The following is a 16,328-nucleotide window of genomic DNA, read 5'->3' on the forward strand; positions in this document are numbered from 1 at the left end:
TGTTTTTGTGCCCCATAAACCGAATGGTGTAAACGACCTGCACAAAACGCTTACTTTCACCTTCCTGGGCCTGATTCACAAAGGTAAACTTACACTTTGCTATTCACAAACTACACGTTATTAGTAAATTTACGACTAGAGGGACTCAGCATTCATGAAGGGGAACTCCACACATAAACAAATAGGACAGGCCTATCTTTCTATTTCTGCAGACTTTCTATATACTCCTTTCCCGACAGTTTTCCTACATCAACATCAACAGGCTGTTCTAGCTGGGATCCAGATGCTAACTTAGAAAGCAGCCATAACCTCCGTTCCTCCACATGAACACTTCTGAGGATTTTATTCAATCCCTTTCTTGTTCTGAAAGTAGGGAGGGGATAAATCTATTCATCACTCATCAAACTTTCTCTTTATTTTGTTTTTTACTATAAATTCAGATAAAATAACCAATCATTTATTCTTGGGCATCGTCTCATGTTAGGACTGGATCGAGTAAGACAGATGACGAGGGAATGTCAGCCATATTGGGGGTACTATTTTTTTCAGGTAGGGAATAGTTCTGCGAGACAGATATTACATCTCGCTTGTAAATACTGTATCGAGGAAGACCTGCATTCGGAGTAATGAAGATTACCGATAAGCAACCTTGTCATTACACTGCAAAATCAACTAATTAAATATCATGTATACCAAATTCTTGAGAAACTTCTACTGAATTCTCTATCTCCACACAATGTCTCAGGTTCTAGTGGCAGTCTTTCTTGATTAGTCGTATTATCTGAACTATGCTACAAGCCTGGTGTTGGTCCTTTAGCATTTTTGTTGCTCACTACAAGTGTGTAACAAAATGTTTTAAAAGCTATAATGCCAATACCAGATGAAAATTCTGAAACTGGTGCTTCTAATCTAGTGAGGCTGCAGCAGCGCAATAAGCAGCATCCATCCTATGTAGCTCAGCTGTACGATTACAAATTGTAGGCCGAACATAAAAAAATTAGTCTCACCCGGCACAAAAGGAGCTGCCTCGCCTGCACTGCTATGGTGTGAGCCCTCTGAATAGGATAACAAGTAATTCCAGGGGGCAAATGGGTAAATACACAGTGCAATGTTGCGCATACAATTCTGGATTATACTGATTTGCTACATCCTAGTGCAATTTTGCATTACATTCATGTAGATTTCCCTTGTGCAATTTTGCCCTGAGGTTTGAACAGACTTACTGGAACAAAATGTTGTTTTTGCACTGGTCGTTTTATGTAAACATATTTATAGCATTTTTTTGATAGAGCAAATGTTGATGCAAAATTATACTACTGCAATCATTCTGATCAAGAAGTGTCAGTGCAAAATCACACCAGTGTACTTAATGTTATTCGTCCAACGGAGCATGTGTGCCTTGCACAATTGATAAGCATTCCTCATGACTCTTGTCGAGGCCTAAGTGCCTCATGGGGGGAGACAAGGCTAGCAATTTGAGTTAGACACAAGATAATAATAAACAGAGCCACTACCAATCTGTTCATGTTCCTCTTTTTACTAAACAGCCACCTTCTCAAGTCTTCCACTGCAATCAAACTGGCAGAACTGCTCCTTCCCAGAAACCAATGCCTGTGCTCTCTGAATCAGACAGCAACAAACTCCATCCAACTTTTTCACGACTCCATCGTGACGTACTCGCACTGTTTGAATCTCTCGGCAATTTTGCTTTAACGTGAAGTGATTGCTCGTATTGCCAGGTATTGGCTTGACACTTCACATTGGACCCCTATTCCGGGTTCCGTTCTCCATAATACCTATTGTATGTCACCGGTTCCTGAGCCCTTTCCTCAGTGGCTCGTTCACGGCAAATGAGGCTTGTATCGTTTAGGCATTTACAAAATGTCCTGATGATGATCCCCATAACAATGTAGTGAGATCGAAACGCCGGCGACCTTAATTGCGCACCTTATACAATTATGCACCTTGTGTCATTTAACATGTAAAGGTGTTTGAAATTTTCTGTTCTACTATTGAAATTGTGATTTTTACAGAACCATAAGCTTTTGCCTAAAAGCCCTTTGTGTTTCACGCTCTCCAACCTTACTTTTTGTGTTTGTTTAAGTAGGGTACAGGCTTGTGCCCCACCTTGTAAATTGTTGATGGAATTGTCGCTACTACTCTAAAGTAAATATCAGACCTCTGTCCGGCTGGACATGTCACACCAATATAGAAACAACTGTCTATATTTATTTAATTGTATTCCTTTGCTTGTAAGGGACCACTGTTGTTTAAAAAGAATCTATTCCCAAGGTCCCTTGCTGACTTGATTGGGTGTCCTTGTTGTTTTCAAGCAATTTGAGTTAGACGCAAGATAACAATAAACAGAGCCACTACCAACCTGTTCATGTTCCTCTATTTACTAAAGAGCCACCTTCTCAAGTCTTCGACAGCAATCAAACTGGCAGAACTGGGCTCCTTCCCATAAAACAATGCCTGTACTCTCTGAATCAGACAGCAACAAACTCCATCCAACTTTTGCGCAACCTCTCTCTATCCCTTTGTACACTGGCTTCCCATTCCAGTGTTTATGTAGTTATGTATTTGTTCATTTGTCAATAGTTTTGTATTGCACTGGAGTGTTTCGCAATGTTTGTGCAAAGATGCGATTGTAGAAGATAAACGTTTTATCCTCCTGGCCTCTCAGCAGCTTGCGACACTGATTCCCCCCACACATTGATCAAAAGACTCCATAAGATCAGAATACAAGGAGCAGCCCTCAAATGGATCGCATCCTACCTCACAGGAAGAATGCAGAAGGTTATCCTCTCTCCTTACTCCTCGCTCCCTAAAAACACCAGTTGATGGTGTATCTCAAAGCTCATCCCTCAGCCCAACCCTCTTCAACGTATACATGACACCCCTCGTCAACATTGTCAAGAGCCACAGACTCAACATCATCTCCTACGATTACAACACCCAACTTGTCCTCTGCCTTACTAATGACCCAATGGCAAGTTTCAAAGATGCATGAAAGATGTGGTCGCCTAGATGAACAACAACTGCCTCAAACAGACAAGACAGAAGTACTCATCTTCTGGAAAGGCAAGGATACCCTTTGGAACAACGAATGGTGGCCACCTGTTATGGGCCAACCCCCAAACCCACCAAACACGTCCACAACCATAGCATCATCCTCAACCTCCAGCTATCCATGAAGAAGCAGGTCAGTACCATCTCATCCACTTGCTTCCTCACCTGCTGAATGCTCATGAAGGTCTTCAGATGGCTCCCAAACAACACCAGGCAAACAATCATGCAAGCTCTCGTCACCAGCAGACTAGACTACGACTCCCTCCACATAGAAGTCACCGCCCAACTCATGACAAAACTCCAGACTATCTAGAACACAGCATCCAGACCCCTTCTCAACCTCCCCAGACGGACGCACATCACCCCTCACCTCAGGAAACTCCACTGGCTACCAGACATGAAGAGGTGTCAATTCAAGCTGCTCACCCACTCTTACAAAGCACCACACAATGAAGGACTGACTTACCTAAACAATTGATTGAATTTTTACCAACCTACCAGGAAACTCCACTCCGAATCCCTCTCCTGGGCAGCCACCCAACGAATCCGCTGGATGGATTGTGGAGGCCGCTCCTTCTCCCACCTGACAGCTAAGGTCTGGAATAACTTCCCCCTGCACCTCAGAGCCTCACCATTTCTCCAGAGGTTCAGAAAATACCTCTGTATCTGGATGTTCAACCAATAGGAGAACCGGTAGCATGATCACCCAGTGACTCAAGACCCTCATGGGTGATGCAGCCATGCTCTACAAATCCTGATTGATTGATTGAATGATTGATCACACATAGGTGAAGACCACTGTCTGATTATGTCACTCAATACCCCTTTCTTAGAGTCCAGTTAAACATGACCCTAAATAGTTCAGTTTTGGTGGTTTCTTAAAACTGAGTTTTAGCTATTATTTTTCTTAAATTCATGGTGTGTGTCTGTCGGCTATCACTGTCACAAATAATGCATTGCTGAATGTACCATACAACACACCTCTTATCTTGTATATAGCTCTATATTAAATTCAACTAATTAAATATAATGTATATCATTTTGTTGTGCGCCTTCTTTTATTGTGTTGGAAAGTACCCTTTATGTACGGTCACCCCCAAACCTTTTTCTCCAATGCTGATGGTTATGACTCTGAAAGTGCACTGGAGCCTGCTATCAAAGCCCCAGTGCCAGTGCTCTCTCCCTTAAATATCATACATGTTAACTGGTAACCCCAATTGGCAAAGACTTTAACCAATAAAAGTTTTTTTTAAATTATTTTTTAATTCATGTCATACCAGTAACCCTGGAGGCGGGGTGCATTATATTAAAGTGTGGACATATAAGTGCAAGCTTATATGTCCCTTTAGTAGCCTCCTGCTATTAGGGGCTCCTATAAGTGTTCAGGGCGACCATAGTCATATAACATGGGTTTGCACCTGGGCACCCAAGGTTGCCAGCTCCATTATGGTCCCACTGAAAAGTTTCAGGTTTCGTATCAAACATCTTGTCTCATTAAACCCAACCTTTTCCTCAAGTCAGATTTAATGTGGCATGTACCCAGGTGCTACCTTAGAGCTTGTCCACCTGGTTACCCCAGCCTTATCCTGTACCTTGGCTGACAGCCTGCAGCTGCTGCCATCAAGACAGGAATCTGATGCCCTGCCAGTAGGTATGAACTCTCTCAGGAGGTAGAAACAAAGGCCTTCTTGAGTGGGAGGTATGACCTCTGTCCCCGACAGTATGGCTAGTGAAGTGGCACATCAAGATGTTGAGCTTCAAAGCTCCCATCACCTCTGATAAGGCAGTCAGGCTTCCGCCCAGAGGAGGAAAAAGCCAACCCCCAGCCACAGGCACTTTTGTAACCTAGGCAAGCGGGAACATTAGATAGAAGGCATACACCTCCAGAAGGTTAGCCATACCCCTAAGGTGGGCTACCTGGTCTGTACAGCCGAAGAAGGGTTCTGCCATTTGTCAAAGTGCTAGAATAGAGGCTTCTGGGTGGAAAAGGTGCCACCCTCCACAGGAAATGGTCACCACAGGGGCGGATTAGCTGCTGTGGCTTGAAGCCCATTGGCTACTAGCACCAACATCTCTAATGCCCCTAAATCTAGGATTTAAGGGGCTCCCCCGGCATCAGAATCTCAGATTTGAACAACTTACAACAAAGGTCCAATAACCTGCACCTGTGGCAACCACCTTGCAATTGCACAAATATGACTTGTCCCAGACCAAATACTGGTTCCACAGGAAAGAGGAACTCCTCTGCAAACCAAAGGCAACCCCCGAACTCCCTTGAACTAGAGGTACTAGTCGCCTGCAGCCTGCAGGTAAAGCCCTCTACCATAACCAACGATTCACTGGCCATCAGGCCCGGGGAAGGATCACCCAAAAGTAAACGGTCTAGTGCATTGTGGGAACATAGTCCTGACCTCTGACAAGTTTCAGGTGGCTACCATTTTCTCCCAGACGTCAAAGTAACCCAAGGTGGAACTTGCCTCTGCAAAGACTTGTTGGTGGAAGTCCGGCTACCACTACCTTTGTTCGACGCTGCACCTCTAGGGAACTTCACAGTATCTTCAACCTGATGCCTTAGTGGCCCTGTTATCAAGATTTTGCACCTGTTTCCTCACCAGCACAGTCTAAGCAGGAAAACCAGCAAACCCACGACTCCCGCTTCAGCACCAGGGACAGCCAGGACACCTCTGCACCCAGGCCGTATGAGCCAGGTAAAATTCAACTGATTGTCCAGCCCTGGTCCTGTGACCCGCATCACCTTACCATCCAATGGTTTCCACTGATCTCAACCTGTAATTGACCGATTGTTCCTAGTGTGATTTTTCCATTGACCGTAACGTTCTTGTTTGGAAGAGTGAAATGCACTGATTTATTTTTCCTTTAAAAATCCATAACTCCAGTTATACTCATCCGATTGGCTTCGTTGTGGTGTCGCAATTGATATAAAGGTTTGCTTTATTTTTAAAAATTGGTGTTGATTTCTTTCGAGTCATATCAATTACTTATTGTCCATCATGGTACTCTGAAATGCTTATCACATGTTCCCCTAATAAAGCCTGACTGTTCTGTGCCACACTACCAGGACTGAGCTAGGAATTTATTAGTGTGAATTCAAAAGGATCTATTTGGGGTATTGCAGAGTATTACATAGTGAAACCTAACCAGCCTTACTGCATCAACCAATCAATCAATCATTCATACATTTATATAGAGTTGCAAATCACTCCTAAGGGTCCCGAGGAGCTGGAGCAGTTTGCTGCTGCATGGAGTTTTGGTAATTCAAACACCCAGGTCTATAGTTCTTTTCTGAATTGCTGGAGTGATGGTGCGGTCCTGAGGTGCAGGGGGAGGCTGTTCCAGGTTTTGCCCACTAGGCGCAAGAAGGAGCATCCTCTGCTGTTGGCTCTGTGGATTTGTGGAGTGTCTTTAAGGGAGAGGGAAGTGGAGCTAAGGTGTCTGGTTGGTTGGTGGGCGGTCGGCATTTGTTGATGTATGCTAGTCCTTCATTGTGCAGGGCCTTGTATAGCATCTTGAACTGGCCTCTCCTTTGGATTGGGAGTCAATGTAGTTTCTTGAGATAGAGTGTGAGGTGGGTCCTTCTGGGGATGACAAATATGAGTCTTGTTGCTGAGTTCTGCATTGGCTGCATAATACTCCTTCCTACACAATTTCTCAGGTTCTAGTGGTATTTATTTTTACTAGACTGATACAGCACAGTCTCTACAGGGCTTTCAAAAGAGATCTTTCCAAACTCCATCAAGCCCAGAACCAAGCGGCTTGACTTCTATTTGGCCTGCATAATTGCTAAAAGAATCGCTGCCAGAGCTCTTTGTTTCACTCAGAAGCCCTCATCCAGCGCACTCAAATGCCAGAGTACCGAGTACCAAGGATGCTTAGGGGCCCATTAGGTTGGCGGGCGGATTGCCCCGCCAGGCTGGCGGTAGCCACCGCCGGCCTGGCGGGGGCAATCCGCCCTGCCATCCTAACCAGAATGACCCCCCGCCATATTAGCATGGCTGGGGGGTCTGTGGCGGACGGAAAGACCGTCCGTCGCTTTTCCGCCCGGTCGCCTTGCAACCGGGGCAGAAAAAGTTTAATATGGTGGCGGTGTCTATCAGACACCGCCAGCCATATTAGTATGGGCTGCAACAGATGCCTTTCCGTGGCAGTGATGCCACCACGGAAAAGCAGGCGGTCTTCACTTCGGGGCCCCCCTGCAGGCCCCCGGAGTGAAGACGAGGTGGGGGGTGCACATGGGGGTACCTGTGGCACCCCCCAGCATTTGCATACACAAAGCGGCAGGCACATCGTGGTGCCTGCCGCTTTGTGTATGCAAATGCATACATGCATTTTTAGCATTGTGGCGGGCGGTGCTGAGAGCACCGCCCGCCACAATGTTAAAAATGCAGGATGCGGCCGCCACTGTGGCGGGTGCATCCTAATACCCCCCACAGGACCCCCGCCCTTATGGCGGGCGGTCCCAAGTACCGTGAGGATGGCGTGCGGGCAAAGTCCGCCCGCCATCCTAATGGCCCCCTATGTCTTTATTCCATTCCATGCCTCTTTAAGCCAACGCCCAGACTCGTAAGTTCACTTTTGCCTGCTTTTTCTTTCATCCTTTGTCATTATTTTCTGGGCTTTCTTTTTTGCCATCCTAGCCTTTGTGTATTTTTCTCTCTCTTGCTCTAGAAAAGTTTGTAGAGGAGAAGAAAGTGCCCGTCCCCAAAAATAAGTGCCGATGGGCCTCACCTGCAACCATCGGCTTAACTTGAGCACTGATAATCCTATTGTATGCCCGAACTTCAGTATGCTTCCTTTGCAAATACTTGCACCTCAGGCCAGTGACCAGTCTAATATCCAGGATAAGTTAAGCTAATGGGCCATACACCCCTCGGTATGGGTCACCACATGCTCTGGTCCAAAGTTTTTCCACTGTGTAAACTGGAGTGTTGACGTGATCCTGAAGCGTAGCGGCTATTCTCTTTCCTGTCAAAAAAAACTCCTGCAACTACCTTCGCTATTGTTACAAAATAAGCCCTCTGAGGCGTTTTCTAGCTGCTTGGCCCAATTAACACATACAATAAATAAACCGAAATATAATTGAACACATATATTTAATTGATCTAGTTGTAGAAACTATGAAATATTGTCTTCCCAAATATTCGTTATTTCTAAACTTTTTATTATGTTTAATTTCAGCGCACCACCGCTAACAGAAAAAGAAGTTGAGGTAAGTCTCTCCTTTAGCTATTTTTTCATTTGTTCCGTTATAGTGGCTCCTGTATATATTTCAGTTACTTTGTGATTTTTTTGGTGTGATTCTGTGTTTGATTTATCGGTTTTAGAAATATGTAGGATGCTTTTCAATCAGTTTAGTACAAAAGTACCACTTTGGCAAAAGTACATTTTAGTTATATGTCGGAATAATCAGATATACTTGTTTTGTCAAAGTTCATAGGTAGATCCTTTAGTTTTTCGTTTTTACTTCACTTTGTCAGGATTTTCTTTTACAGGTTCTCCAACTGCTCTGCCATTAATTCCCACGTTTCTACAGTTATCAGCATTTTGAAAATAATCTAAATAAGACCAATTGATTACAAAAGTTCTGACCGCGTTACATTGGATATCGCTGTTTATCCTAGGCTAAAAGAGTCAAAGAATCAGTAGCAGAAAGAATGCTATTTCGAGTCACAGAAGATGTTAGTGTTGCCCCTCTACAGATCAGTAGGGTACAAAGTTACATTCTTTATATCTTCAAAGAAGGTATCCAATATTTAGCATAGTTGGGTGAAGTGCTTAATTATAGCAGGTGTTTGCCAGGGCTCATATCCAAAACTCATTTGAGACTCATTTGGAACTTAATTGAGGTGCCTGCATTCACGATTTTACTGATTGCACAATTGTATATTTTCAATTAAAGATCTTCTGCTGAGCAGCATTACTAATTGAAACACGCACAAACAAACACACGCACCCACGTACACGCAGACACACACACGCTAAATAGTAGCAGAAGGAAGATCCTAAACATAAGAGAAATCCCCCTCATGAAGTCATTATCCTTGGAATTTCTTTCGCCCTACGGCTATGGGAGCTGATACACAGGCAAATATGCGGCTCATTATGTGGGGAAAATCTTTATGTATTCACTCTACCGGCTGTAATATACTTGGCCACGTGACTTTAAAAAAATCAAGACTAGGCTGACATGGTCCACTTAAAAATATCTGCATTTTATGGTATGACTGGTGGCTTTTAATATGCTTGCTTAAAGTAGAAACACGAGTCACAGGGCTGCAACAAAAGGTGTGGGAAGTCACGTCTTTGCACCAGTCAGTCACTCAGAAAGACTAGGGTGGCATTGCACCTCTTGCTCAGCGAAGCAACAAAATGGAAAAGCCTGCCATCTGCATTATCCATTTTACCCATTGGGCAAGAGTTGGAGATGAAAGCAGATTGTCCGGCTTTTTAGGAGTTCACCCAAGGTGTAATTTCACTTCATCAAACATTTTCTGCATCCGGAAATCAAGTCATAAATGGATATGAAATCAGGCTACAGGCAATGGGGTTACCTCTTTATCACCAGGGAGGTCACAAAGAAACATAGTAGCATCACTCTGATGGATCACTTACTTTTCCTGCTGCCAAAAACCAAGCCCTGGGACTTTTGGCAACATGATAGCAGATGTGCACGGCACAAATACAAACAAAAATGATCAGCTCCCAAGCAGCACATTGCCAGTCCTGCTTGGAAGGAGAACCATTGCTATGTGATTTAGTGACATCCAGCACTTTGTAAAATCACTCACTTATAATGACGAAGCACAGAAATTCAATGTTCTTGCTGGTGTCGAGGCCTGATTTCTCCACATTTATCACAAATTGAGGTTTTGAAATAGGGAACATACTGGATCAATATAATTTAATGACTTCTGTGTTTTGTCCGATAGACAACACGTCATTCAAGAAGCCTATTATTCGATCTCCTGTTTGTTATGTTACGTAGATTTCTATTGCGCAGTTTATCAGCCGAGAGGGTATCCAGGCGCAAGAGCGTAGGTCTGGAGAAGCTCCTAGTTTTAAACATCCAGGGCTTCAGCTTCTTGCGGAAGTCGAGGAGTGGAGTGGCAGTCCTGATAATGTAGCGGGAGTTTGTTCCAGCTTTTGGCTGTGATGAAGGAGAAAGTGCAACCTCCTGTTTTATTCTGTGGATGCTGGGGATTCATACGAAAAAGAGAGGTAGAGCGTAGATGTCTGGAGGGGTGGCAAAGCTGGAGTCGGTTGTTGATGAGGCTGGTCCTGCGTTGTGGAGGGCTTTGTAGGAGTGGATGATAATCTTGAATTTGCAGTGCTTTTGGATGAGAAGCCAGTGCAGTTCTGTAAGGTAGGCCATGATTTGTGCGCCTCTTAGGGTCTCTAGGGTGAGTCTGACGGCGATGTGCTGGATGATTTGGAGTAGTTCCTGACCTGCTGACGTGTAGTGCGTTGCCATAGTCGAGTCTGCTGGTGATGAGTCCGTCGGTGACCATGTGTCTAGTGTTTGTGGGGAGCTGTTTGAAGATTTTGTGAAGCATTCTGAGAATGTGGCAGCAGGATGTGATCACAGCATTGACTTGTTTGTTCAACAAGAGCTTGTCATCAATGATGATGCCGAGGTTCCTGGCATGGTCTGTGGGAGTGGGCATAGGACCCACGTCGGATGGCTACCAGGAAGAGTCCCAAGGGGAGTTCTTATTTCTGAACCTCATGATCTCTGTTTTTCCGTGTTGAGTTTGAGGCAGTCCTTCCTCATCCAAATTGCTATGTCGGACATCAGGTGGTGAAGTTGTTCCTAGTGGTGTTGTTTGTGTAGGTGAGGGAGAGGATGAGCTGAGTGTCATCGGCGTAGGAGACAATGTTGATGTTGTGGGTTCTTATGATGTCGGCGAGGGGTGCTATGTGAGTGTTGAACAGGGTTGGATTGGGGATGAGCCCTGGGGGATTTCGCAGATGAGCTGCTTGAGTTAAGAGGCGAATGCTGAGAGCCTGACCTGCTGTGTCCTGTTGGAGAGGAAGGAGGTGATCCAACTTAGGGGGACTCCTTGTACACTTGATTCCTGAAGTCTGTATGTGTCTGTTAAACATTAATTGCTTATGAATAATTGTGTTAATCACTAAAGCTAGGGGTCTAGTAACAAACTGCATTTTGTTATATGTTTACTAGTACTACAGAAGTACTTACAACAAAATACGATTCACAAACCTATGTGATGAGGTTCTGCCTCTGAATCTCCTATCTTTTTTTGTGTGATTGCTGTCCCGACTGCAGAGTCTCCAGGCACATAAGTATACATTTTAGTAGTAAATATGGAGAGACAGAGGGAAGTGGATGGAACATGGAGACTACTTCCTACAAAATGGGAGGGATTAAGCAAGTAAAAGAGGGATTTACGAAGGCACGTGCACTCACCCACAAAAGACTAAGCCATTTCCTATTAAAAAATTCTACCTCTATATTACTAGAAATGAAAAGGACCAACAACACTTGTAATCCAGCTCAGAACTGGAGTAAGTCCAGAAGCACCCATGGTCATCCACTTGAATGGCAACAACATCCTTTAAAAAATAATGGTGGTAGGGACTTAAAAACAAACTCCATAGGAAATAATGTTTAATTAAATAAATGATTTGAACTATTTGAAAATATAAATACCTCTAATTTAATGTTAGAAAAAATCCAAAGTTGAAAGATTTTTATTGCAATTTTATATTTTACATATTTTAATAACTTTTTTTCATTTAAAAACTATGTTTGGTCAATTTTATTAAAATATAAGTACATAAATATATTTTAATACATAATAAAATATATACTTTTACTTTAGGTTGGGTTTTTTTCATAATTTAAACTTTAGGAAAATAAATTGAATTTAAATTGATTTATTCAAGATAACTACTTTATACATTTTAGTTTTAATTATTAATGTTTTTATATTGTTCTACAAGTAAAATAAATGTATAAAATTATTTAACATTGGTATTTTGCATTCAAATGTTTTTTCAATTTTTGTTTGACGTTTCATAATCTTTTACACTTTTCCTAATACTTTACCATATTGAGATCTCTACCCCGGTGGCTGAGACTTCTGCCTACATTTGATAATTTACTAGTAGCAACTTTAAACTATTGGCTTATTTTTGAAATACTAAATTAATTTACATATATTAAATTGATATAAGTTAATTTTTAAAGATATTGTCAAAACAGTTTCCCTAAAGTAAAATGTGTGTATTTACTTATCATGTATTAAAAATTACAAAACGTTATGTAATTAATTGAAATGAATTTCATTAAAAGAAATTGTTTTAGTTTAGTTTAGTTTAGTTTTCAAAATAAAAAAAGGTTATTATAATATCATATCATTAAATTATATTTAGTTTTAAAATAAATAATTTGTACTATTCAGTTTGTAATGTATATTTTTAAGAAGTTGACATACATTCTTTTAATTTAACATTATTTGCTGTGGGGTTCTATTTTAAGTCCCTGCCTCCTTTAGTATTTCTGGGAGGGTGTTTCAGTATCAGTGGTTGGTCAAATGTGGTATTGAACTCACTAATTCTCCTTTTTGACTGTAGTAACTTTACACTTGTAAAGTTGGCTCCACCCCCTGTTTCAAGGGCTGGAGACCTTTAAGTCTAAACTTTTGAGTAACTTATCTGGTGAATAGCCCAAAGTAGTAAAACTACTCACACCTGTAGATTTACTCTACGTTCACCTTTGTGAATAGGCTCCCCAGTTTCTAATGCACCCTGTATGCGGTAGAGCGTTGCCCTGTCAATGCACAGAAATGAAAATAGACAAATTGGCAGATCTGTAATTTCTTGTCTTTACATTCTGTAGTTGGAGCTGCAATTAGCAGCTTCTCTATCTGTGCATGCTCATGCTGGTGGGGCTGCACCGTAGTGCTGTGTTCGGACCAGCTGGGGTTGTCTACTTCGGACTCCGAGGATTGTTGTATTGGGTGCATTGTGCGTGCCAAGTACCTTTCTAATATGCCCCTGCTCTATTTTGCCTGGCATGTGCCCAGAACATATTTCCCTTTTGTATGTGATAAAACTTCTTGATAAAATACTTGAATTCTGGTTTTAGATTACTCAGCAGTCAGAGAGTCTCACCGCATAAAGAAAGTCTTGAATGCATTGTAGATAGATAACTTCTACTGGGAGATTCTATATCAGATATTACCTGAAGATGGTTCAGTTTACAAAGTTGCACTACGTATTTTCTACTTGCAACTATTCATTCTTCTATCCACTCTGTATTTTATTCACCTAAAATGTTTCCACAACTGGCAAGTAAGCACTCAACAAGTAATTACACTTCATGACGCACCCCTTCGCCGTTTTGAACATTTTTGAAGGTTTATAAAATGATAAAAATTTGCTTATCATTTAGGCTAATTCTACAGGATTTATATCTAACAACATACGAAAGACAACGGTAGAGGATAAGGGCTTATATAGGTTATAAAATAATGACAAAAGGTTTTGGGCCTAGGTTAGAGTTTGGGGACAGAGTACTCTGTCACAAAAGTGACGGAGTACCTGTCCACCAAACCCTCAGTCTGCCCGCTCTATTTAGAGTTGAGTAGACGGTCAGCTGTCAGACAACAGTCCCCTTTGTTGATCCTTTGTCGGAAAGCGTACTCCGATTGCCTGATGGAGTAGGGTCCATCCAAGTAAGGACATCAGACGGCCCGCCCTATCTGGAAAGGACATTTCTTTTTCTCTTCATCACCAGCAGATCAAAACCTGGCAGTACCGGACAGAAAAAAGGGACATTGACCCCCACAAACTGGGAGAAAAGCCCCAGAGTGGGAGGGTCATTCGTCTTTTTGGAGTTTAAAAAGCAAACTCTCACTGTTTGAGTTTGTATTTGGAAAACAGAGGCGTTTTGCATGCAGCTGCCTGAAAGACGACAGCCGCACCAAACTTGCAGTGGAGTCCATCATTACGGTTTCTGTGAGTGCACAGAGTTGACGCTGGGCCTGCGGTGTTCTCTAATTATGGCTGTCGGAGGGTGGCACACATCATGCCCTCCTCCATCCTGATGGACAGTGGACCCCTGATAAACTCTGTATAAGGGCTTTTGGCCCAGATGCATGAAAGGAAAATCTGGTCGCAGAGGGGCAGATTCTCAGAATCTGCCCCTTTGCGACCGGTATTTTTGCATTTGGGATGCATCATCCCAAATGCAAAAATCGCAATTTAAGGAATCTCTAAATTGAGATTCCTTAAATTGCGATTGCATTTAAGGAATCCCACATTGAGATTCCTTAAATGCAGTGCAACAAAGTAAAAAAATTAGCGCTTTCGCTAATAGGGGGAGCAAATTACCATGAAGTTGAACTTCATGGTAATTTGCAAAAACTTTGAAAAATGCACTTTTGTGCTTTTTTCAAAGTTTCATGTTGCGCACACACATGCCCTTAGGGAATGAGTGTGCGCAACATATGTGCACAGATTAATTTCAGGGGACACCCCTGCACCCTTGAAATTGCATTCTCAATTTGCGATTCGCTAATTGCTAATCATAAATTGAGAATATTCCTGGGAAGGTATTCCTTAATTGCGACTCGCAATTTGCGAGTCGCAATTAAGGAATATTAAGAAATCACAATTTATTAAGCGATTTCTTCATGCATAGGACTTTGCTATTCCTTATTAGCGAATCCTTATTTTTCGCTAATATGGAATCGCAAAATGGATGCTTGATGCATCTGAGGGTTTGTCTCTGTCGTTGGGGCTCTGTGTTTAACCTTTGCAAACATTTTATTCTGCAACCGTAATCTTGCGCAAATTCCGAGTAATAGGCCTTGCATTTTTCTTTCCTCCTCTGTAAGCTTTACATTTAATTTTGAACCCGGGATACTGGTCTGTGCAGAGGATGTCTTGTGCAAACTATGAAACTAGACGTGTGGCGTGGCACCTTGTGCTGCCCTTGCAACGTTACCCGTGTTTTGTAGCGACTGTAAGGGTAACACATTACGCATGTACCTGTTGACTTTTCTTTATTTATTCACTAAAATGCGTTGAATGTTCACTTAATAGATGTCATTTTCCCCAAGGCCTGTCTCATTCTGGGCGTATGCTTGCTATCAGAAAAGGGTCACTGCTTTTGACGAGGGACACAGAAGGGGTGTCCATTTAACTTTTTTTCTTTATGAAAACGAAAGCTGCTGTGAAATACGCTGGGATAAAGAAAATGGGAACTCTCTGACATGCGGAGTGTTCACATTGCAATATCTGCTTCCAAACAAAAATACAGTGGGAAATCCTATGCCCCATTTACACCACACGTCACATCCCCATTGTGCAAATATATCCGGTACAGCCAAAGTAACTGCCTGCCCACACATTGAAAGGTCGCAGTGTTAGTGGATTGGTATTTCCAATTGCACACGTTTGCCGGGCTGCTTTTTATGTCAGCTCCATGGCTTGGAGCATAGGCGCTGCAACTAGGGGTGCTGCAGCACCCCCAAAATAACCATGCTGGACTTCAGAAGACAAATGAGCAAAAAAAAAAAGCATATACATTTTGTTTTAATCTCATCACAGAGGTTAAATGGCAGGCTTTGTTTTCTGACAAATTGCTGCTTATGTTTAAACATAGAGATCAGTGTTTATTTCCTTTTTTAAATGCTCTAATAAAAATGTACAAAACTTACATCAGTATTAGTACACCGTAACTAAAATGAGACCGACTAGATCATTATAACCTAAACATAATCAATGGTTTTTAACATAGATTAGTTATTGCTATATATGAAACCAGCAAGTAGATATTCTAGTGAACAAACAAATATTATAACTTATCATTTTCTAATTTTATAATAGGTTGGAGAGGCGAGGGTAGAGAAAGAAGGGGAGGGAAAAGGAAGCCAATTAAAGAGAAAGAGAAGGATATAAGGTACAACTGTATCATATTGATGATTTTTAACAATGGAAGAATTCAAATTGATTTATGGGGGTCTGACTGATGAGTAATAGTAGGGGAAGTGGGCAGTTGTCGCGAAAGAAGTAGGAAAGAGGCATCCACAGAATGTCTCGTTTGATTAATTATTTTGTAGCAGTGATTGCAGCACAATCAAATCTATGATGATTGCAGAGCCTATTCCCCCATTTAAGTAACGAAACCTCCTGGCGTTCTTCTAGCTGGACGTGATGACCTGAAAAGCAAATACTATACAAATGTCCCCTTCATAAACAGATTTATT

At 42.2% G+C, this 16,328-nt stretch overlaps 1 protein-coding gene across 1 annotated transcript in view; it reads left to right on the forward strand.

The window, feature by feature from the left end:
* IRAG1 (inositol 1,4,5-triphosphate receptor associated 1) overlaps positions 1 to 16,328 on the forward strand; it is a 589,242-nt gene that overhangs the window by 446,445 nt on the left and 126,469 nt on the right. Inside the window, exon 11 of the mRNA XM_078680946.1 lies at positions 8,269 to 8,299. Coding sequence (XP_078537072.1) covers positions 8,269 to 8,299 — 31 coding nt within the window. The remainder of the gene's footprint in view (positions 1 to 8,268; positions 8,300 to 16,328) is intronic.

Source organism: Lissotriton helveticus, chromosome 3_1 (assembly GCF_964261635.1).
Source record: "Lissotriton helveticus chromosome 3_1, aLisHel1.1, whole genome shotgun sequence".
In the NCBI taxonomy this organism is placed as follows: domain Eukaryota; kingdom Metazoa; phylum Chordata; class Amphibia; order Caudata; family Salamandridae; genus Lissotriton; species Lissotriton helveticus.